The following is a 23,400-nucleotide window of genomic DNA, read 5'->3' on the forward strand; positions in this document are numbered from 1 at the left end:
GTCGCAAATAAGCAAAAATCAAAAAACGTAAAAAGCCCGTAACTTGTCCGTTTGAAGCCCAAATCGCAATCTGTTTTTTCTAATATTTAAAGGACATTATAAACTAAAACTAGGAGGAGTTTTGAGAGAGAGAGAAGAGTGCATCTTATGCCTCTAATTATAGATCTTGGGTTTTTGTACCCAAATCTCTCTAAAGTTTTCTACCGGAAATATTTTTTGAAGAAACTCAAGGTTTTGTGTTGCAAGAGTTGTTGCTATAAGATCAACAACTGGTGATTTGAAATCTTTGAGTGGGATCTCAAAGTCATAAGCGTGGGAGCTTGTGTGCTGCAAATCTAAGAGAGAAGAGTCTATGGATTTGGAGCTTGCACATGCTCATATCAATAAGTTACTATTAGAGGTAGCAATAGATTTAGAATTAAATATTTTGTAAGAACTTCAATTATCTATTAGTGGATTTGTTTATCTTGAGAATAGCTAGGTCAAATCCTCCCAAGATTTTTACCTTAAAACGGTTGGTTTCATTGGTTTTCCTAGGTGATCATGTCAGTGTGTTATTTACTTTTCTACTGTTGTGCATGATATGATCTATTACTGTTTAAGCTAGATCTCATAATTAACCTAATTAAATATTTGGCTAATTAATTAGGTTAAATAATCTGTTTTAAGGGGTCTAAACAAACTAACAATTGATATCATAGCGGCTTCACTTTGATTGGATTAACGTCCTGAGTGAGATCCTTGATCCTTGCAATCATGGATAATTTTAAGTATCTATCTACTCATATTTGTGATGTTTTGAATAGAAATTACACTATTGTTTCAATTGATCCTATTGATGCCTGTGAAACTATTCGTAAGGAATTATTTAAATCTATGAAAATTGCTAAGAAATTCAAGGAAGAGTTAAATTTGGCTAATCTTGAAAAAGAGGAATTGATTGTGAGATTGAATGAATCAAATAAAAAGAATGACTTTTTGAGAAATCAATTTTCCTCTCAAAATGAAAAGATGAACAATTTGGAATAAAAGTTAGCTGAGTCTGAAGTTAAACTGGAAAAATTGTCTAATACCAAACTTGATATTGATAATAGATCTGTTTTTGTTATTGTTCCTCTTAAGCCTAAAGCTGAAAAAATTTATATTCCTCCTTTAAGGAGGAATCATAAAAAAAAAATAAAAAAAAAAAAAGGCTTATTTTGCTAGGTTGGACAAAGGTAAAAGTTCTGATGTAGATGCTAAAGTTTCTAAACCTATGTTTAACCTTCTATTAGAGTACATAAGAAATTTGTTTATGTGCCTACCTATTACCTTTGTGGTATTGTTGGTCATATTAGACTAAATTATTCTTTCTGTTTCATATGTTTTTGAAAAATTTAATTTTGTTGGCTTGTGAAAAAAAATTGCAGGATTTCGATCTGTCTTGATCATAAGAATTATGTAATGCCTCAAATACACTCTACTTCTCATGGTTGTTCACCTACAAAACCAAAGACTCGTACAATATAGGTGATAAAAGATTTGCTAAGGTGATTTTTGTTTATTTACCCTTGGTTTAATTCTTTCAATTATTTGTGGACATGTTTTCTTTTGGTTTTTGGTTGTTTTACTTTCTTAGGTTGTTTTGATTTTTTTTTTTTAATTCTAAAACATTGAAAAATTAAAAAAAGACTAAAATATTTTATTTTGTGTCTAGTTTTATTCTTCTTGAGGATTTCGTGAATTATAATATTTCTCTCTTGATTTAGAACATGCTTAGTAGTGTGAAGAAACATAGAAAGTATGTGTTGCATAACTAAGTGCATAAGCTATTTCTGATTTTGTATTAGTATGTACTGGTTTGTACACATACTTATAGGTTAATTAATAAATTGATATTTATTGTTTGTGTATCTTCTAGAGCTTAGTTGAGTATTGTTATGCATTGTTGTTGCATTTTGTTCATTTAGCATAATGTGTTCTTTTTGTTTTTAGTCATAAAAATTTTGAAAATCTAAATTTTTTTTTTGTTTTTTTGTATTGCATACCACCAAGTGTGTAATTAAGTTTGGCCTATAAAATTTGCATTTCATGACTATGTACTTTGTTTAGCTTTGATGAGCTATTTTTTGCACTTTGCTAGTTTGTGATATGTAGTACTTAATTGTGTGAGTTGTTTAGAGTTTTTAAACAAATGATCTTGATTCTAATGTCACATATTTTGATCGTAAGGACTAAAAAATCCTAGGAGAACGGCATAAATAACTATCTCACTACTGTTACTTGCCGATCATAAATACCTATGTGCAAATTATAAAAGCCGTGTTTGGTAAGGTGTAGCACTTGCACAAAAAGATTAAATAAGGTGTTGATTTCAAAAGAATAAGAAAATCAAAAAAAAAAAAAAAAAAAAAAAAGAAAGGCAAAAATAGTATAAAATTCTTTTACATGATTACAAGTATGTTTTCTAGGAGATGTAAAAGTTATATGATATACCTCTTTAGGTGATATTCACTTTCAAACCAATGTGATTGATGTTGTAGAAAATTTGTTTGATTACTATCTACATATCACATTTTCTGTACTTTGTACACTTACTAGTTCCATACACTACACGCAAATCTTTTCTAAATTCTGTACATATGACTGTTTGTTGACTAATTTGGCCATCTTTAATTGCATATGAACTGATGTGCAAATACAATTTTTTTTTTTTTTTTTTTTGTCATTAAAAAAAAAAAGTTTTTAGAAGTTTAAATTTTGTGATTTTTACTTCTGGACTAGTTTTAAAGTGAGGTTTTGAGGCATCATGTTTCTAGAACATGTGCATCTGCATTGAGTCTTAGAAACTACATTTTAAGTTGTTTTTTTGCATAAAATTTTCAGATTTTTTGTTTTAAAATTTACATTGTTCGATCAATCGAAAATCTCCCTTGACCGATCAAACTGTGAGTTTTTGCATTCAAAACTCTCTGCCTTACTCGATCACTACTTGATTGATGTTTGATCAATCGAAACTAGAAAATTTTCAGTTTTTGAAGCTTTTAACTGATCAATCTTTTCATGCATTGCACATATAGATTAGGACATGCATTTCATTATTTTCTTTGTCCATCTTGCTTTTTTGTAGTCATGTCTCTCATAGATTGTTTTTCACACACAACATGCATACACTTTGTTAAATTGGGTATTCAACTTGATCTAAAAATTGTTTGATTAATTTTTGAGTTACATACATTTTAGTATATGCTATCTTTGTTGATGTGTGAAGTGCTGAAAATTGAAATATGTTTAAGACATATGGTGGATAATAAATGTGCAAATATTTTCCCTACTCTTGAGGTTGATTTGAGTTTTTAAAATACCTTGTTACATGAAAACACTTTGCATGCTAAATTTTTATATCACTGAGATCTATTTTGTATAATCTTAATTGATTATGCCTGGAGTGTTTGCATGCATCTGTTTATGAGTCACATAGTGTCAAATTTGCATATATTAAGGTTTTCGCACCCCTTAAATTTTTCTCAAAACTGTTTTTCCCAAAACTTGTTGTGTTTTTCCTATTTTTTATAGGGGGAGAAAGATGTTTTTAAAACCTATGCTGTTTATAAAGGGAGTTGTTGCTCTTCATACGGAGAGTTGTCTCTATTTTCTATAGAGTTGAATTTTTTTGTGTTTCCTTGGTTCTCTATTTTCTCTTATCCTCTATTGTGTATGTTTTCTGTTTACCTTCTAATTGGATTGCCTTTATTAATACGTGACAAAAAGGGGGAGAAATAGATGAAATTTGGGAGTCCTAGTTAAAAGGTTTCTAACTCTTTTTATTTAATGGGAGTTGAAATTGTTTTTGAAAATGGAAGAAAGTAAATGTTTTTTTTTTTTTTTTTTTTAATTTTTATATATCTAATTTAAGGGGAGAGTTAGTTTACATGTTTGTTATTTGCTATTATTGCATATTTGTTGTTCATTTTGTTTATCTGTCTTTATTTCCATACATGTGGTGATGTGCTCTTTTCAGTGTTTCAGGAAAGACTGGTACATTCTGATCAAGGCCTTCTGCCTCTTCAAGCAACTTTTAGGTTTGAAGTATTAGATTGAGATTTGTGATGTAATTGGGCATGTTATTGTAATAGGAATATTCTTATATTTGAGCATTTCATATTGTATGTAAGTTTTGTCATAGATTGCCAAAGGGGAGATTGTTAGGCTCTAAAAGTTTAGAACAATTGACAAACCTTGAACACAAACTTGTCTGAATATAGATCTTAGAGTCTATGAAGTCATATTAGACAATACTCAAAGTGCTACAAGTCAAAATTCAAAGAACATACAAGCTACAGGTTTGGAAAGTCAAAATCAGACTAGTTTGATTGATCAGGAGAATTTTCGATTGATCAAAAATCGCAAATCAACAAAAATCAGCAAATGTAAAAAGCTCATAACTTGTCCGTTTGAAGCCCAAATCACGATCCTTTTTTTTCCCCCAGATATTTAAAGGACATTATAAGCTAACCCTAAAAGGGGTTTTGAGAGAGAAAAAAGTGCATCTTGTGCCTCTAATTGTAGATCTAATGTTTTTGTACCCAAAACTCTCTAAATTAGTCTTCTACCGACAATATTTTTTGAAGAAATTGAAGATCTAGTATTGTAGAAGTTGCTGCTACAAGATCAATAACTGGTGATCTGAAATATTTGAGTGGGATCTCAAAGTCATAAGCGTGGGAGTTTGTGCATTCAAAATCCAAGAGAGAAGAGTCCATGAATTTAGAGCTTGCACGTGGTCGTGTTAGTAAGTTACTGTACGGCACCGAGCTCCCAAAGCCCATACAGGCCTTGGGCCCAGACCCATCTAGGCCCCGGGCCCAAGCCCATACCAGCCTTGGGCGCAGGCCCAGCAGATAGTTCCCGTTACCTTATGCCCTTCTTAAAACTGCCTTAGGGCCAAAAACAAGTTTTGGTTATTAAGCTCCCGGGGTTGACCGGTTAACATTTCCCGGTAGAGCGCATGAGTCAATACCCGAGAAGGTCATGATATGCACGGGAACGTGAGTCGCCGAACACAATCGGTGAAAATGGAGCCAAGTTCCAAGATCATAAATGCTGCACCGCCCTCTCACCTAAAACAACCACTTTAACCAGATAATACTGGACCTTCAATAGCACTAACGATGAACATAATCATGGTCTCCCCACTAACCTTGGCTATAAATAGAGGAAAGTTGGGAGAAGAAGGGGTTCAGAAAAAATTGGGAGAAAGGAGTCAAAGAGAGAGCTTTTCAGCTGAGTGTTGCTTTGAGTCTCTCTGCCGAGAACGACCCATTGTAGGAAATCCTTAAACCCACTACAAATAAATTGTGAGCCCAAGGGATCTAAGGCCCAGAGTTCTTGTACTTGGTTCTTACAACTGGCGCCCACCGTGGGGCCATCCTACGAAGCTGTGGTTCGAGTGAGACTCAAGCAAAGAAGATGTCTGAGGAGCGTTCTAGAGGGCACGTTCCGAGCAATTCCGTAGGATCTTCCCGGGGATCGACGTGGAGGGAGAGAAGGCAGAAGCGGCTGGAGGATAGGGAGCATTCAAGAGGAGAGGAAGGGTCCGGATTGGGAGAAGGATCGGACCAAACGCACCGGACGATTTCAGAAGTCTCAGCACATCGGCAACCTGATGATAGAGACCGGGAGCTGGAGCGGTTGCGCAGATTGGTAATGGACTTGGAGCTGGAGGCAAGGGGTCGGCGCCACGAAAGGGACCACAACCCCCAACCCAGAAGGAACCGTGGCGAGGAAGGTTCCAGCCGACCTGTTACGCAACAACACCGAGACCGATCCCATTCTCAAGAGTCACGTCGTCACTCCCGGGATATTCGTCGTAGACGGGACCGTTCCCGGTCACATGGATATGATAACCACGGATCAGAGTCGCCAGAGGAGCGGCAGCACCACAACGCCGCGATGGATGCCATGAGCAGGGCCTTGCGGATGGCGGCCCGGTCTCCATTCTCGGATGAGATTGAACGGGCACCCATGCCGAGCAGATTCACGCGTCCACCATTCAATTCCTATGAGGGGAGGACAGACCCCGTGGAGCATGTCAGTCATTACATCCACATGATGTCGTTGCATGCGCACAACGATGCATTGATGTGTAAAGTATTCCCCTCTAGTCTCGGCTCTACCGCACTAAGATGGTTCAATGGGTTGCGGAAAGGTTCTATACACAGCTTCGCCGAGCTGATTCAGGAGTTCGGCAGCAGGTTCGTAACATGCAGCCGAGTGCAACAACCGGTCGACACGTTGCTTTCCATGAAAATGAGGGTCGGGGAAACCTTTCGGAGTTATGCCAGCCGATACTGGGAACTCTACAATGAGATTGGTGGGGGAAACGAGAAAATTGCGGCTAGCACCTTCAGGATGGGGCTCCCCGAGGATTCTGAACTACGGGAGTCGCTGACAAGAAGACCCCCGGAGGACATGAGGCAACTGATGAGATGCATAGAGGAGTACAAACGCCTGGAGGATGACCGGCTGCAAAGCAGGGGGAAAGCCCCTTTTTCAGGGAGAGTTCGGCAAAGCTTCTTGCCGCCTAAGCCGAAAAGGGACTTCAGAATGCAGGAACCGGAGGTGCAGATCGAAGGGGTTAATGTGTTGTTTAAAGAGCCCGTGCATAAGATACTGGAACGAATAAGGAACGAGCCATTCTTCAGATGGCCGAACAAAATGGGGGGCGACCCATCTCGGAGGAACCAAAGCCTATACTGCACTTATCACAGAGACAAGGGGCACACCACCGAGCAGTGTAGGGTATTGAAAGATCATCTCGGGCAGTTAGTGAAGGCAGGGCACCTGAAAGAGTTTGTAGCAGATTCCACTGATCGGGAGACCGAGCAGGGCGCACCACAGAGAAGGAATCCCCTTCCACCACCCCGGGGAGTAATCAACGTCATTCATGCCGCACTGAGAGGGGCAGCGGCGGCTAGAATGGTGATGACAGTGGCTTGCGCGGAGGGAGAATCATCCAAGAAGCAAAAGAGGGCTGGACGGCTAGACATCTCGTTCGGAGAAGATGATTTCGAAGGAACCATCCAACCCCACGACGACGCTTTGGTGGTGACAGCCCGGATAGGCGGATTCCTGGTGAAGAGGGTGATGATTGATCAGGGTAGTGGGGCTGACGTCATGTACCCGGACCTCTTCGAAGGGCTCGGGTTAAGAACCCAGGATTTGGCGAAGTATAACACGCCATTGGTCTCGTTTGACGGGAGAATTGTGATTCCCGAGGGGCAAATCTCACTCCCAGTGGACATGGAGGGCAAGGAAGTTGTAGTTACGTTCATAGTAGTCTGATCGTTCGCACCTTACACCGCAATCCTGGGGAGGCCATGGATTCACGCCATGGGGGCTGTTCCGTCCACCCTTCACGTGAAAGTAAAGTTTCCTACTGAGTACGGAGTTGTAGAGGTAAGGGGGAATCAGCAGGTGGCGAAGCAATGCCTCATAGCCGCGGTCCAGTGGGAAAAGGAACAGCTCGGCCAAGCTGAGCACGCCGAGAAAGAGACTGCATAGCAATTACAGATACCCCAGGAAAAGGGGGCGGACGTTGCCGAGGAGGTACTGAAGGTAAGAATTCTCCCAGATAGTGACAAATACTTCCAGATAGGTACAAGCATGAATGACCGGGAAAGGGTAGAGATGTTGTTGTTCCTGTTGCAGAACATAGATGTCTTCGCGTGGAACCCGTATGAAGTGCCCGGCGTAGACCCCGAGTTCATTGTTCACAAACTCAATGTGGACCCATCATTTCCTCCGAAAAAGCAGAAGCCGAGAAGAGCGTCAAAGGAGCACGTCGATGCAGTAAACATGGAGGTCCAGCGGCTGAAGGAGGCCGGGGCCATAAAAGAAATATTCTTCCCGAGATGGCTAGCAAACACTGTCGTAGTAAAGAAGAAGAGCGGTAAATGGAGAGTTTGCGTGGACTTCACCGATTTAAACAGAGCGTGTCCTAAGGATCCGTTCCCGATGCCCAAGATTGATCAGTTGGTGGATGCCACGTACGGGCACCCGAGAATGAGTTTCCTGGACGCCTTCCAAGGCTACCACCAGATTGCCTTAGCACCCGAGGACCGAGAGAAGACAGCATTCATATCCCCGAACGCAAACTACCACTACGAGGTCATGCCGTTTGGATTGAAGAATGCCGGAGCTACCTACCAGCGTATGATGACAAGGATGTTCCGGGAGAAAATTGGTTGCACGGTTGAGGTTTACATCGACGACATGGTAGTAAAGAGCAGAAAAGAGTCGCTGCATACTGAAGACCTTCGGGGAGTGTTCGAGATACTACGGCGACACAGGCTGCGCCTCAATGCCGAAAAGTGCACTTTCGGAGTGGGGGCTGGCAAGTTCCTGGGTTATATGATCTCCACTCGGGGAATAGAGGCTAACCCCGACCAAATAAAGGCAATCAATCGCCTAAAACCACCGAGCAACCCTAAGGAGGTGCAGGTGCTCACCGGGATGTTGGCCGCCTTGAACCGGTTCATCTCCAAGTTTGCCGATCGCTGCCGGCCATTTTATCAACTTCTGAAGAAGTGGAAGGGGTTTCAGTGGGACGAGAGCTGCGATGAAGCTTTTCGAGAACTAAAGGAGTATTTGGCAAAGGCGCCGAGGTTGACGGCCCCGGAGCCCGGGGAGGATCTGTTTATGTACCTTGCAGTGACCAATCATGTCGTAAGTGCTGTATTACTAAGGGACCGGGGAGTGCAAATACCGGTGTATTACGTAAGCAAGACCTTGGTCGATGTCGAGACAAGGTACCTGCCTCTTGAAAAGTTGGTTTTGGCCTTGGTACACGCCACGAGGAAGTTACCACACTACTTCCAGGCACACACAGTGTTCGTCCTCACCGAGTATCCATTACAATCACTGTTGAAGAGATCCGATTTCACAGGACGGATTGCTAAATAGGGGACTCGGTTGGGATCGTTTGACATAAGATACCGACCTAGAAGCTCGGTGAAAGGGCAGATTCTCGCTGATTTCATCGCGGAATTCACACCTAAGAATGAAGGCCAGGTAATCTGTAGTGCGGAGATTCGCCCGTGGAGGTTATTTGTGGACAGCGCATCAATCGCTATGGGGGCCGGGGCTGGTATTGTCATAATCACCCCTGAGGGTATGCGACTGGAACATTCCTTCAGATTGGGGTTCAAAGCCTCGAACAATGAAGCCGAATATGAGGCCCTGTTGGCCGGACTAAGGGCAGTATTGCAGCTGGGCGCCAGGGACGTAGAAATCTACTCAGACTCTCGGCTGGTCGTTTATCAGATCACTGGGGACTTCGAGGCTCGGGATCCTCGAATGAAAGCTTATCTGAGTACGGCAAAGCAGATTATCGGTCAGTTTGGAAAGGTAAAGATATCCCAGGTGTCCCGGTCGCAGAACAAGCATGCTGACTCTCTTGCTACGTTAGCCTCATCGGCTACCGAGGACACCCCGAGGCTTATCACGATTGAACTTGTAAGGGAACCAAGCATCTGTGTGCAGACTGCCCTTGACCGGGCCGGAGTAGAAGTCGCGCAGGTGGCGGTGGCCGGACCATGCTGGATGAGCCCAATCATAGACTTTCTTTCTGAAGATAAAGTTCCAGAGGATGAGGCCGAGGCCAATAAGATTCGACGAATGGCTCCCAGGTACTGGTTGTCTTCGGACCGAAAGTTGTACAGAAGGTCCTTCGCGGGCCCTTACCTCTTGTGCCTGCATCCTGAAAAAGTTAAGGAGCTTCTAACCGAGCTGCATGAAGGAGTATGCGGCGGGCATGCCGGGGGACGATCTCTAGCACACAGAGCAATGACGCAGGGGTTTTGGTGGCCACAGATGCAGAAGGACGCCGCCGAATACGTTCGGAGTTGCGAACAATGTCAAAGGCACGCCCCAATGATCCATCAGCCTGCCGGACATCTAAATCCTGTCAGCAGCCCGTGGCCATTTGCACAATGGGGGCTTGACATCCTCGGGCCATTCCCCCGAGCAACGGGGAACCGCCGTTTTGTAGTGGTGGCCGTGGATTACTTCACAAAGTGGGCTGAAGCTGAAGCCTTGGCCAATATCCGGGATATCGACGTGAAAAAGTTTGTGTGGAAAAACATAGTTACAAGGTTTGGGGTGCCGAATTCACTAGTGACAGACAACGGGCTACAGTTCGACAGCAACGCTTTTCGGACCTTTTGCGGCGAGCTCGGCATCAAGAACAAGTATTCAACCCCGGCATACCCCCAGAGTAACGGCCAAGCTGAAGCAGTAAACAAGACTATTTTGAACGGGCTCAAGAGAAGGTTGGATGGAGCGAAAGGAAGGTGGGCAGAAGAACTATCCAGTGTCTTGTGGGCCTACCGCACGACCCCCAGGAGATCCACGGGGGAAACCCCATTTTCTCTGGCATACGGAGCAGAAGCAGTGATTCTGACCGAGGTGAGCTTATGCAGTGCGCGGGTCGTTGGGTTTGACCCTGTACAAAACGCCGACCTTATGATGGAGCAGTTGGATTGGCTAGAAGAATGCAGGGAGGCTGCGACCGTACGTCTTGCCGAGTATCAGCAGAAGCTAGCGCAAAGGTACAACCGAAATGTAAGGACCAGGGAATTCAGTGCCGGGGAATTGGTGTTAAGAAGGGTAGTAGGGAACATGCGGGACGTGGCTACAGGGAAGCTTGCTCAGAGTTGGGAGGGACCATACAGAGTCACAGCCGTCGCAGGGGCAGGGGCTTACTACTTGGAGGACCTGGACGAGAGGCCGCTCCCCCGACCATGGAACGCCAACAACCTGAAGAAGTTCTACGCGTAACCATCGATGTAAGCCGAAACTTGTATTCTATGAAGATTAAGAGTATGATGAACTTTTTTGTCTTTGCTGTTTTTTACCCTGTAGCCGCACACCAAGAGAATCGCCAGCAGAACCTAAGGACAGAAACCTGACCCTCGGCTCGATCAATATCGCCGAGCAGGTGAAAACCTTACAAACAAAATCCTAAGGACAGAAACCTGACCCTCGGCTCGATCAATATCGCCGAGCAGGTGAAAACCTTACAAACAAAAACCTAAGGACAGAAACCTGACCCTCGGCTCGATCAATATCGCCGAGCAGGTGAAAACCTTACAAACAAAAACCTAAGGACAGAAACCTGACCCTCGGCTCGATCAATATCGCCGAGCAGGTGAAAACCTTACAAACAAAATCCTAAGGACAGAAACCTGACCCTCGGCTCGATCAATATCGCCGAGCAGGTGAAAACCTTACAAACAAAATCCTAAGGATAGAAACCTGACCCTCGGCTCGATCAATATCGCCGAGCAGGTGAAAACCTTACAAACAAAATCCTAAGGACAGAAACCTGACCCTTGGCTCGATCAATATCGCCGAGCAGGTGAAAACCTTACAAACAAGAACCCTAAGGGCGGAAACCTGACTTTCGGCTCGGTCACAATCACCGAGCATGTATGAACCCTGCAATTAAATCTATGAGGGCAAAAAAATTGATTCTCGGCTAAAATCAAAGATCCGGACAAACGGAAACTTTGCAAACAAATGCTCGAAGGACGGAAACTCAATTCTCGGTTAAACCAAAACCTGATAAGAACCTAACCCTTTTTACAAAAACTAAGTCCAAATAGCGCTCTCAAAACTACTCACAGCTTCGCACAACAGGTTCTCGAGGGTACATTCTATTAAGCGGCCATAGCATTGGTGTGATTCAAGCAGAGCACAAACGGATATAATTTCATTCAACAAAAATGAAACAGGAAAAGAAAACGGACTTCCAATTAAAAGAGTAAAAGCAATTGTTCAGTCACCACAGCCCGGTGACATGGGCAAATAAAACCAATAAATTAAAACAACGGTTCAATCACCACATCCCGGTGACATAGGCAAATAAAAACGAAATAAAAATAAGCTAAAATAAAATCAACTAGGGGGTTGAGTCGGTGGTGGCACTTCCTGTTGGACGATCAGGGAGAAAGGCTGGGCCTCGTCAAGAAGTTCCTGCACGGTCGGTGTGCTCGTAGCCTCCAGTTCCTCGGGCTCAGCATGAGAGTCTATTTGCTCAACCAACTCCCTCATACTGGTCGTCTCCTCCTCATCTAGAGCAGCCGGGGCATTCTGGACGGCAGGTACAGGACTCGGAAATGGAATCTGGCCGGGGTCTCTCAGCGGCGAGTCTTCAGGAACTCCCATTGCTTGAAGAGCAGCAAACCATCCGGCCTCGAAACCCATATGCCGAGCCCGAGCCACCACCGGCTCTGCGGAGTTCTCGGCGTCGGCGAAGCCCACGTCGTACCACTTCTGCTCCGCGGCCGCCAAGCCCGCCTTGAGATCAGCTATCTCCTCGGCATGAGAAGTGTTGAGACTGAGGGCTTGGGCCAGTTTAAGTTCCGTCTCATTTTGCCTGGCCAGGAGGTCAGCACACCTCTGTTCGGCAGATGCTCGGAACTTCTCCGCGGCAGCAGCCTTATTCTCGGCAGACTCAGCAATCTTGGCCTTTTCCTTAGCCGTTTTTACTGCTGCCTCCCGCGCCACCTTCTCGCGCTCATTTTCCTCGTCAAGCTCCCGTGCCCGGGCAGCCACAATGTGAGCTAGTTGAGCGGCCTAGCAAGCGTGAAGGTTAGCAAAGTGGCAAAAGGAAATTTACATGGAGCAAATAGACAAAAGAATTACCGCAATGGCGTGCCACTCTAACCGGCGCCCCACGGACTCCTCGGACCCATCCTCAAAGGCGTGCACGTCCTCGGGAAGTTGGAGAGCTCCGGCCAAGGTTTGGGCAATGCGGCCGCCCTCGCCCTTATCCCATATCCGAACAGAGGCCGTTGATGGCAATGGTTTGCCATCCAGAAGGAACTTTGGCTCCCACGCCGGAGCCACTTGGGAGGAGGATGCGCCCCCCGTGCCGGCTTCGGTCTGCGGCTCGCGGATGACAATCCCCCCTGTTGGTCGGGGAGGAGTCCGGACAGCGGCGTCCCCCGGGGCCGTGGAATGTGGCTCGGCCACTTTCTGTTTTTTCCGGGCACGTCCGGCCTGCGAGGTTGGAGGAGGTTGAGAAACTGGACCCCGACCCTGGGTAGGCGGGGGCTGGTTGGTCGGCCGGGCACCAGGCACGAACCTGTCTAGGGTCATTATTCGCCTTGCCACCATGCTTGCACCGGGCTGGATCGCTTCAGCTAGCAGGTTAGCCGCGTCTGTCACTTGCTGTTGATGCTCGGCGGGTGGATCCTCGGGATGGGTCTGCTCTTGGGCTTGGTCCCCTTGTTGTATAGCTTCGTGGGCTCTCTCTCTAAGGCGCCGGGATACTTGCTCCGCGGAATCGTCTCGAAGGGGAACTAGTTCGTCCGCGGCAGTGAACCGCCTACCAAATTCCCTCGCTTCCCCGGTTGTAAGCTTCGGCGGCAAGAAGTTCACGTACCGGACGTCTATATACGAGAGCAGGGGGCTGTCAACTATCAACGCCTGCTTGAATGATTGCCAAGTAGAGTAAACCGGTTCCACGCCGAGGATCAGGTGTGAGGCCCGGAGTTGCCCGTCCCAGTGCACGTAGATCTCGGAACGAAGGACGAAGTTTAAGTCCTTGACGTGGACGGCTCTGAGGTCCTGAGTAAACACTTTGCCGTCTGCAGAAGAACAAATAACACGTTAGCTTTTAACAATAAAAGATTTTCTTTTACTCAAACAACTATAAGAAGGGGAAGGTACGAACCCACTTCACGCCGTGTGAGGGGGCAAGGGATCTCCCCGGCAAACCAATTGCCGCGCACCCTGACAAACTCCCCGGCGGAGTTCCTGTTCGAATCGGGTAGGCACGATATCAGCCGTACCCGAGCATCCCTTGTCTTTAAGTAGTAATTTGTGGATTTGCTCCCACAAAGGCTGTACATTTGGTTAATATCATGGTGATCTAGTTGTAAGTTAAAGGTATGGTTCAACTGGCCGACACAACTAACTACCCGGTAAAAATTGGGGGGAAGCTGGTCGGGGCACAGCCCATAGTAGGTAAGAGTGCTTATCAGGAGGGGATCTACCGGGAACCTAACCCCACCTTCTAAGATGGACATCAAAGGAAAGAAGGCCGTACCATGCCCTCGGTGGAGTTCCATATCACTCTCATGGCAGTAAGCCACGTCCACGTCACTGGGGATACTAAATTTACTCCTAAAGTTGGCCAAAGCAGCCGGGGTATCTAGAAGGTAAGAATAACCCATCTATAAAGCCTAAAACTACAAGAATAAAATCAAAGAAACAAAGCTGAAGGAACAGGAAGGGAAAAAGAGACTTACGTTGGGTTCTAAGGAGGAAAAGAACGCTGAGCAAGCAAGCACACAGAAATGTGGTCGGCAGAGAGTAGGCGCTAAAAATCAGAGGCAAAGGAAAAATGGAGTGACGTTTGGAGAAGAACTATTTATAGAGCCAGAAGAAATGGGGAAAGAAGAAACGCTTGATCAAACAATAAATGGGCACAGCGAACGAGCGACCCAGCAAATGCCAAGCGTAACCGATTTGCGCACCGCTTCGGTTCACGAACCGTCAGGCAATAATGACGTCTGCGCCTGGCGCCGCGAAACGGCGCGTCTTTTGAGATGACTATTAATGAGAAATGACAGCCAGAAGTCCCAGACTAAAAGATACCCGAGGTCAAGAAGCCCAGGCAGCTCCTTGATTCTCCTCGGCAACCGAGTATGAATCAAGGGGGGGCTATTGTACGGCACCGAGCTCCCAAAGTCCATACAGGCCTTGGGCCCAGACCCATCTAGGCCCCGGGCCCAAGCCCATACCAGCCTTGGGCGCAGGCCCAGCAGATAGTTCCCGTTACCTTATGCCCTTCTTAAAACTGCCTTAGGGCCAAAAACAAGTTTTGGTTATTAAGCTCCCGGGGTTGACCGGTTAACATTTCCCGGTAGAGCGCATGAGTCAATACTCGGGAAGGTCATGATATGCACGGGAACGTGAGTCGCCGAACACAATCGGTGAAAATGGAGCCAAGTTCCAAGATCATAAATGTTGCACCGCCCTCTCACCTAAAACAGCCACTTTAACCAGATAATACTGGACCTTCAATAGCACTAACGATGAACATAATCATGGTCTCCCCACTAACCTTGGCTATAAATAGAGGAAAGTTGGGAGAAGAAGGGGTTCAGAAAAAATTGGGAGAAAGGAGTCAAAGAGAGAGCTTTTCAGCTGAGTGTTGCTTTGAGTCTCTCTGCCGAGAACGACCTATTGTAGGAAATCCTTAAACCCATTACAAATAAATTGTGAGCCCAAGGGATCTAAGGCCCAGAGTTCTTGTACTTGGTTCTTACAGTTACTATTGGAGGTAGCAATAGATTTATGGTTAAATCTTTTGTAAAAACTTCAATTCTATATTAGTTGATTTTTTTTTTTTTTTTTTTTACCTTAAAAATAGTTAAGTCAAATCCTCCATAGGTTTTACCTTAAAACAATTCATTTCATTGGTTTTTCTGAGTGATCATATTGGTGTGTTCTTTACTTTTCTGCTGTTGTACATGATATGATCTATTACTGTTTAACATAAATCTCATAATTAACCTAAGCAAACACTTGGCTAATTTTTTTTTTTTTTTTTTGAGAAATAATTACAACATGCTGCTAACCCCGCAGTTCGAATCCTTTCCCTCCTAGACCCCCAAGCACTTTGTGCATGGGGAGGTGCCAATTCAGCTACAAGGCCTTTGACAACACTTGGCTAATTAATTAGGTTAAATAATCTATTTTAAGGGGTCTAAACAAACTAACATTAGTGCATTGCTCAATTATTGATTATCCATGCAAATTGATAGTAGCATGCTAGATTAATTGATTAATCATGTAAATTCTGCAGTAATTGTAATTATTTTAAATTTGATTAAATCGTAATAAAAAAGTTGGGGGGGGGGGGGGGGTGTTAAAACAACATTTAGTACTTAGACTTGCGAACATTCACAATCCATCATAAATGCACCCAGGCTAATTTCCTTACGGCTGGGGTAGTCCAAATTAATAAGATTGGAAGACTTTTTCTAAAACCTTGTACTAAAAGTCTTTTAGTGCAAGGAATTCTCTGCTAGGATGTTGAGAAATCAATATCATTCTACTTAAAATGAGTTAATGTACTTGTTTTGATAATAACAAGCCATCTACTACCATGGTCATATACTTTCGGAGGGATGACAAGTTGAGTGCAAAATCAAAGTAATACACAGGCAAAGATTGACGTTTATTAAGAGAGGAAATGGTTTCGAAACTGCAATGCATGCATATTGACTCGGTCTGTGGAAACCATGGGTTTTCCAACTAATTTTTAGTGACGGGGCTGACCGTGTATAAGTCAATCAACAGATTTCTACCACAAAGCTCTCTAATATAAATAGGCACTATCATTTCATTGCTTTCTCATAATAATCACTCTCCATTTGCTTCATAGTATCGAACATGAAGGTAAGCCCTTTTTCTTACTATAGAAGAGGAAAAAAAAAAGGTATTTGTAGTGTTTGAGCATTAGCCAATTATACCAACACTGTGGTGCTTGGTATTTAGGGTTCAAACCCTATCTCCCTTTTAGCCTCGGCCTATTTATGATAAAGGCCACTATGATCAGATCTTGTGGCTTCCATGTACCTATGAGGTCCACAGATTATAAGAGGGCATACGAGATTTTGACTGTTGGTTTACCAAGAAAAAAATGCACATGCATGAAATGAATGTGTCGCTGTACTTTTTGAGTAGCAAACACCAAAAACATATATAAACAATTTTTTTTTTTTTAAATTTTTTTTATTAATTCTGTTGAAAGATACTAATGATTATATGGTATATATATGGTGCAGCAAAAGATAATAATGAAGGTACAAATGAATTGCGAGAAATGCAGAACCAAGGCCATGAAGATTGCTGCTGTGGCAGAAGGTGTGCATCAAATTTTGCTTTTGAGAACTAGAGACAAGGGACTAATGGCTTTTTTATGTATATGTAACAATTTTTTTTTTTCCTGAATATCAAACAGGTGTGATCTCAGTGGCGATTGAAAGAGAAAAAAGTCTGGTGGTCGTGGTAGGAGACGGAGTTGATTCGGTTAGCTTGGCCGGCTCACTAAGGAAGAAGCTTGGCTCTGCCAACATTGAGAGTGTGCAAGAAGTGAAAGCAGAAAGTGCTGAGAAAAAAGACCCAATTATATGGTATAGCCAATATCCACAATACCCCACGTATGCAGTGGTTTCTGATCAATACCCTAGCAATTGCGCCATCATGTGATGAGTATTGCAAGCTGATCCATGGGATCAATTGAGATGTAATTTTTTTTTTTCTTTGTTTTGTTCATGCTCTTGCATGCTGTTTTCCTTGTGTCTCCTATACGTTTCTTAATACAATAATAACAGGGACACAATTAAAAATAAAAATAAAGCTTTGGTTATTTTTTTTTTAAAAACTAGCTAGTTGATATATTTTGTTATAAGGACAAGAAGTCATGTTAACTTTTGTGAGAAAAAAATTATGAAAAATATTTTTGTCCTTAGGAATACTCAAAATAAAAATATATATATTGTACGATGAAGTGTGAATGCTTCATTTTCTTTGGCGCTTACGTAATTAGGTTGCTGCTTATTATCTTAAGGATTAGGTTAGAGTCGGTGTTTTATTAATTATTATGTCCCTAATCCCTTACATGGTCTTAAATTTGAAATATTTCCTTAACTATCAATAGGACCTTTGTATATTATGCAAACTGCTGTGGGATTCTCGTAGCTAGGTAAGTCAAACAATACCAACAAAATCGAACTTTTTTCAACTCCATTATATAATTGTTAGAGCAATTACATCAGTCTGTGTAAAATTGTGCAAAATGAAAAAATTAACTGATTTTACACATTTTGAGTAAAAAAACACCCACATCAGTGGGTGCAAAATTGTGCATTACTACAATAACCGTGCATATATGCACCGTTACTGTAGCATGTGCATTTAATATTTTAATAATTTCTGATTTACTCTTTTTTTTTTCTCTCTCTTCTTCATCTACAAAACTAAACTTCCCTCTCATGTTCTTTCTTCCTCTGATACCACACACTCCCACAGACACAAAATCAAAAATCAACCACAAAAATAAAAAAATCAACAAAAAAAATAACCACTAGAACAAAATCGTTGGATCGGTGTTGATGGAGATTAGTATTGATGGAGTGCTTGTAATGGGTTGACAGAGAAGAGGGAAGAAAAAGATTCTCAAAAAAAAAAAAAAAAAAAAAAAAAAAAAAGGAAGAAAGAGAGGCGCAGATAGAGAGGAGATAGAGATAAGGTGGGTGTGAAAAAGAAGAAGGGGTTATTAAGAGAAAAAAGAGGGGGTTAGGTGGGGGTAAGAGGGAAATAATAGAAAAAGTGAGAGAAAATATTATTTTAATAAGAAAGTGTGTATAATAGATAAACTAATGTAGGTATTTTGTAAAAATGATATTGTAAAATAGAAAAAGTAATTTTTTTGTGTAAAATAGACGGAATCTTTTGCACAGACTGATGTAATTTCTCTTATATGTTAATCTTTTGCTTAGTGGCCAAAATATCACTCCTTAGAGCATCAACATTGAAGAATGCTACTCTATCCTATTTTACCATCATAAAAAGTTACTTTATCAATTATACCATACCATTTTACAATACACCCTACATCAAAAAACTATTATTTTACTTTTTCATTAAAATATTATTTTTTTAATCTTTCTTTATTATTTCTTTCACATCATCACTTTTTTTCAACTAAGGGGTGGAATAAAATATATATATATATATATATATATTAGCATAGTGCTACAGTACAATTCTAAGTTTAGAATTGTACTGTAGCACTATTGCAAAAAATTTTGCAATAGTGAGGTATAACATTTTTTGATGCAAATAGTTTTTAGCTATAAAATGTCAAAAAGACCCTAGATATGACATTAGCATTCTTCAATGCTAATGCTCTTATGCGGATATTGTAAACATTAAATATGCAATTTTAAATATAATGTGTATAGAATGTACCATTACAATGAGAAACATATCACGTTCTGACACGCGGTACTGTAAGTAACTATCATGAGTCAAAACTAAAGTACTTCAAATGATTTATCGTAACCGGCCATCTTTATGTACAAACAAATAAGTTACGGTCACTCATATCATTTGGTAGTAAATTAATAAACAGAAAGGCCTATCGTCATTCATCATAACACTGCTTTATATTCGCCAATAATTGGCTAAGTTACCGAGGTCAAAGAGAAAGGGCGTTGGTTCAACTGCTCATGGCAACTAGTTCCTTGGCTGTATTGAAATGTGGCTGCAGGTCAGAAAATCCACATTTTTCTTTTTTATATTTTTGTTTGTTTTATTTTACTTTTTGTGAGTGTTAAATATTAGCATTGATATACCATGTTGAATATACTAGTATGGATGTGGAAGAAAAAACATAAAGTATAGAACACAATAACACACGAGGGTTATGTGGTTTAGCCTAACGGCCTACATCCACGGAGAAAACCTTAAAGGACTACATCAATAATATATTATAGTGTAGTACAACTCTCTGTGTTACAATGAATCATAATATGTGTATATATAGTAAACTAAACCCTAAACTAATAGACTTTTAATACAAGTAGGAGACTTGGCTTGCACACAAAGTATAATTAGGCTTGGGCCTATGTTAATCGACTAATATATCTCTAACACCCCTTCTTAAACTCAAGATGGAAGTTTGATGAAATCTTGAGATTTGATAAAGTTGATAAGATCTCTTGAATGAAATTTGGCTCTATGACGGTAGTTTGAGGAAGACAATGGTCTTGTACTGTTGATGTGACTTCTAACGGTGGCTTGACTATACCGAAGAGTTTTGACGACGACAGTAGGAAGCCAAAGAAGATGAATGCAGTGAAAAAAACACCGAGAAAGACAAAGATTGCTCTTAAATATACCGTAAGGACAGAAAATCATGGCCACAAAAAGATGACTCTGATATCATATTAAATATTAGCATTGATACATCATGTTGAATATACTAATATGGATGCAGAAGCAAAAGCATAAAGTATAGAACACAATAACACACAAAGGTTACGTGATTCAGCCTAACGGCCTAAATTCATGGAGGAAACCCTAAAGGGCTACATCAATAATATATTATAGTGTAGTACACCTCTTTCTGTTACAATGAATCATAACATGTGTATATATAGTAGACTAAACCCTAAACTAATAGACTTCTAGTACAAGTAGGAGACTTGGCTTACACACAAAGTAGAATTAGGCTTGGGCTTATGTTAATGGGCTAATATATCTCTAACAGTGAGCAGTTGATCCATAAAGCATACTTTGATGCAAACCACCCCTTACTCTATATTAAAAATAAAAATAAAAATAAATTTTTATTACAAAAAAAAAAGGCACAATTGTTTATGTTGTGGACTGAATTGTGAATATAAAAAATGAATTCACGTGAAAGTGACAGATAACTAATCACAATCTATTATAAAACATAACTGTTGCTTTTTGTATGGTATTAGAATTACTTATAACCCTATATTTGAATAAAGAGTTTATGAGTTTCTTTTTATTTTAAATTTAGATTTAATTTTGTATTACGATTTGTTTGATCAATGAAATTGTTCTAGGTCGATGCTGCAAGTTTGACTCAAAGGTCGATGTACAATGTGGCGTCGACTTAAGCCAAGGCATGATTCTTATCAAATTGTTAAGGAAAAACACTCTGTGGTAATTATTATCCAAGCTCTGTTGAAGCACAAGTCAGCCCAGTTGGAGCCAAAACAGTTATACAGGTAGGAAATTTAAGATAGGTTATTTGCTATTTTTAAACATATGAAGTACTTTTTCTAAAGCCTTGTACTAAAGGCTTTCTCTGTCAGAATATTGAGAAATCAATATCATGTCCCCCACCCCCAAAAAGTAGAGAATCTATCAACATTCTACTTAATGAGTTAATGTACATCTTTTGATGATAATAAGCCGGCTACTACGATATACTTTCGGAAGGATGACAAGTTGAATGCAAAATCAAAGTAATCCACAAGCAAAGATTGACTTTTATTAAGTTTGAACATGGTTAGATATTAAGGATTCTAGACTAACATACATTTCTATATACGCATACAAGTAGATTAAGAGAGGAAATGGCTTCGAAACTGCAATGCACGCATATTGACTCAGTCTGTGGAAACTGTGGGTTTTTCAACTAATTGTTCGTGACGGGGCTGACCGTGTATAAGTCAGTCAACAGATTTCTACCACAAAGCTCACTAATATAAATAGACACTATCATTTCATTGCTTTCTCATTATAAAGGTATGTTTAGATATCACTTATTTCTGAAAATTGAAAATTAAAAATACTGTAGTAAAATAATTTTTAAATGTGTAAATAATGCCGTAAGACTCAGTTTTAATTTAATATAGGGAGTTTTGTTTTGCACAATTTTTTTTTTTTTTTTGAGAAACTGTTTTGCACAAATTTAGGATAATATTTTGATAGGTTATTTGCTATTTTTAAACATATGAAGTACTTTTTCTAAAGCCTTGTACTAAAGGCTTTCTCTGTTAGAATATTGAGAAATCAATATCATGTCCCCCACCCCCAAAAAGTAGAGAATCTATCAACATTCTACTTAATGAGTTAATGTACATCTTTTGATGATAATAAGCCGGCTACTACGATATACTTTCGGAAGGATGACAAGTTGAATGCAAAATCAAAGTAATCCACAAGCAAAGATTGACTTTTATTAATTTTGAACATAGTTAGAAATTAAGGATTCTAGAATAACATACATTTCTATATACGCATTCAAGTAGATTAAGAGAGGAAATGGCTTCGAAACTGCAATGCACGCATATTGACTCAGTCTGTGGAAACCGTGGGTTTTTCAACTAATTGTTCGTGACGGGGCTGACCGTGTATAAGTTAGTCAACAGATTTCTACCACAAAGCTCACTAATATAAATAGACACTATCATTTAATTGCTTTCTCATTATAAAGGTCTGTTTAGATATCACTTATTCCTGAAAACTGAAAATTGAAAATACTATAGTAAAATAATTTTTAAATGTATAAATAATGCCGTAAGACTCAGTTTTAATTTAAAATTTTCTGAATTCTGTACTTGTAGATTCCGTGAATAGTACACAGGATCCACAGAAAAATACCAAACGCACTAAACTTTCAATTTTCAGCAACATCCAAACTCACACTAATCACACTTTCCATTTGTTTCATAGTATCAAACATGAAGGTAAGCCTTTTTTCTTACTGTAGAAGAGAAAAGAATAATAATAAGGTACTCATAGGGTTTGAGCATTAGCCAACGATGCCAACACTGTGGTGCTTGGTATTCAGGGTTCAAACCCTATCTCCCTAAGAAAAAAGTCTAGTGGTAGTGATAGGAGATGGAGTTGATTCGGTTAGCTTGGCCGGCTCACTAAGTAAGAAGCTTGGCTCTGTCACCATTGAGGGTGTGCAAGAAGTGAAAGCAGAAAGTGCCGAGATAAAAGACCCAACTATATGTTATAGCCAATATGTACAATACCCCGTGTATGCAGTGGTATCCATACCCTAGTAATTGTGCCATCATGCGACAAACATTTGATGAATATTGCAGCCTGGTCCATGAGATCAATTGAGATGTAAACTTTTTGTCTTTGTTTTGTTCATGCTCTTGCATGTTGTTTTCCTTGTGTCTCCTATATGTTTTTTAATACAATAATTACAAGTACCAAAAAAAAAAAAAAAAAAAAAACTAGTTTATATATATTGTTACGAGGACAAGAAGTCATGTTAACTTTTGTGACAAAAAATTGTGAAAAATATTTTTTTCCTTAACAATACTCAAGATAATATATTTATAACGATGAAGTGTGAATGCATCGTTTTCTTTGAAGCTTACATAATTTGGTTGCTGCTTATTATCTTAAGGATTAGGTTAGAGTCGATGTTTTGTTAATTATTATGTATCAAATCTCATGCGTGGACTTAAATTTGAAATATTTACGTACCAAGAGGACCTTTTTATATTATGCAAATTGCCGTGGGATTCTCGTTGAGGTGAGTCAAACAATATCAACAAAATCGAACTTTTTTCAGCTCCATCTATATAATTGTTATATGTTAATCTTTTTCTTAAAGGCCAAAAAATGCAAGCCTAATGCGGATAATGTTTCATATGCTGACTACATCGAAAAATTACAAAAAGAAAATTTGTTATAACAATTCAGAACTCTTAACATTTTTTAAACATTCCCTTCTCCTATCATTTTAATTAAACACATTAATTATTTTATTTAAGAAGTAATTATCACATACTCATTAGTTTACATTATCCATATATGATATACAATATGACC

General features: G+C 40.7%; 1 protein-coding gene across 2 annotated transcripts in view; it reads left to right on the plus strand.

The window, feature by feature from the left end:
* The window catches only part of LOC126694175 (heavy metal-associated isoprenylated plant protein 47-like), a 48,628-nt gene extending 31,144 nt beyond the window's left edge, over positions 1-17,484 (plus strand). Inside the window, exons 1-3 of one of the 2 annotated variants that reach the window (XM_050390258.1) lie at positions 16,428-16,455; positions 16,845-16,923; positions 17,021-17,484. In XM_050390258.1, the coding sequence (XP_050246215.1) occupies positions 16,450-16,455; positions 16,845-16,923; positions 17,021-17,268 (333 nt within the window). In that variant the 5' untranslated portion in view covers positions 16,428-16,449 and the 3' untranslated portion in view covers positions 17,269-17,484. Of the gene's footprint in view, positions 1-16,427; positions 16,456-16,844; positions 16,924-17,020 lie in introns of those variants that run through there. The other variant, XM_050390257.1, reaches the window with a different exon arrangement.
* Positions 17,485-23,400: the final 5,916 nt, after the last annotated feature.

This window comes from Quercus robur, chromosome 8 (assembly GCF_932294415.1).
Source record: "Quercus robur chromosome 8, dhQueRobu3.1, whole genome shotgun sequence".
NCBI lineage: Eukaryota > Viridiplantae > Streptophyta > Magnoliopsida > Fagales > Fagaceae > Quercus > Quercus robur.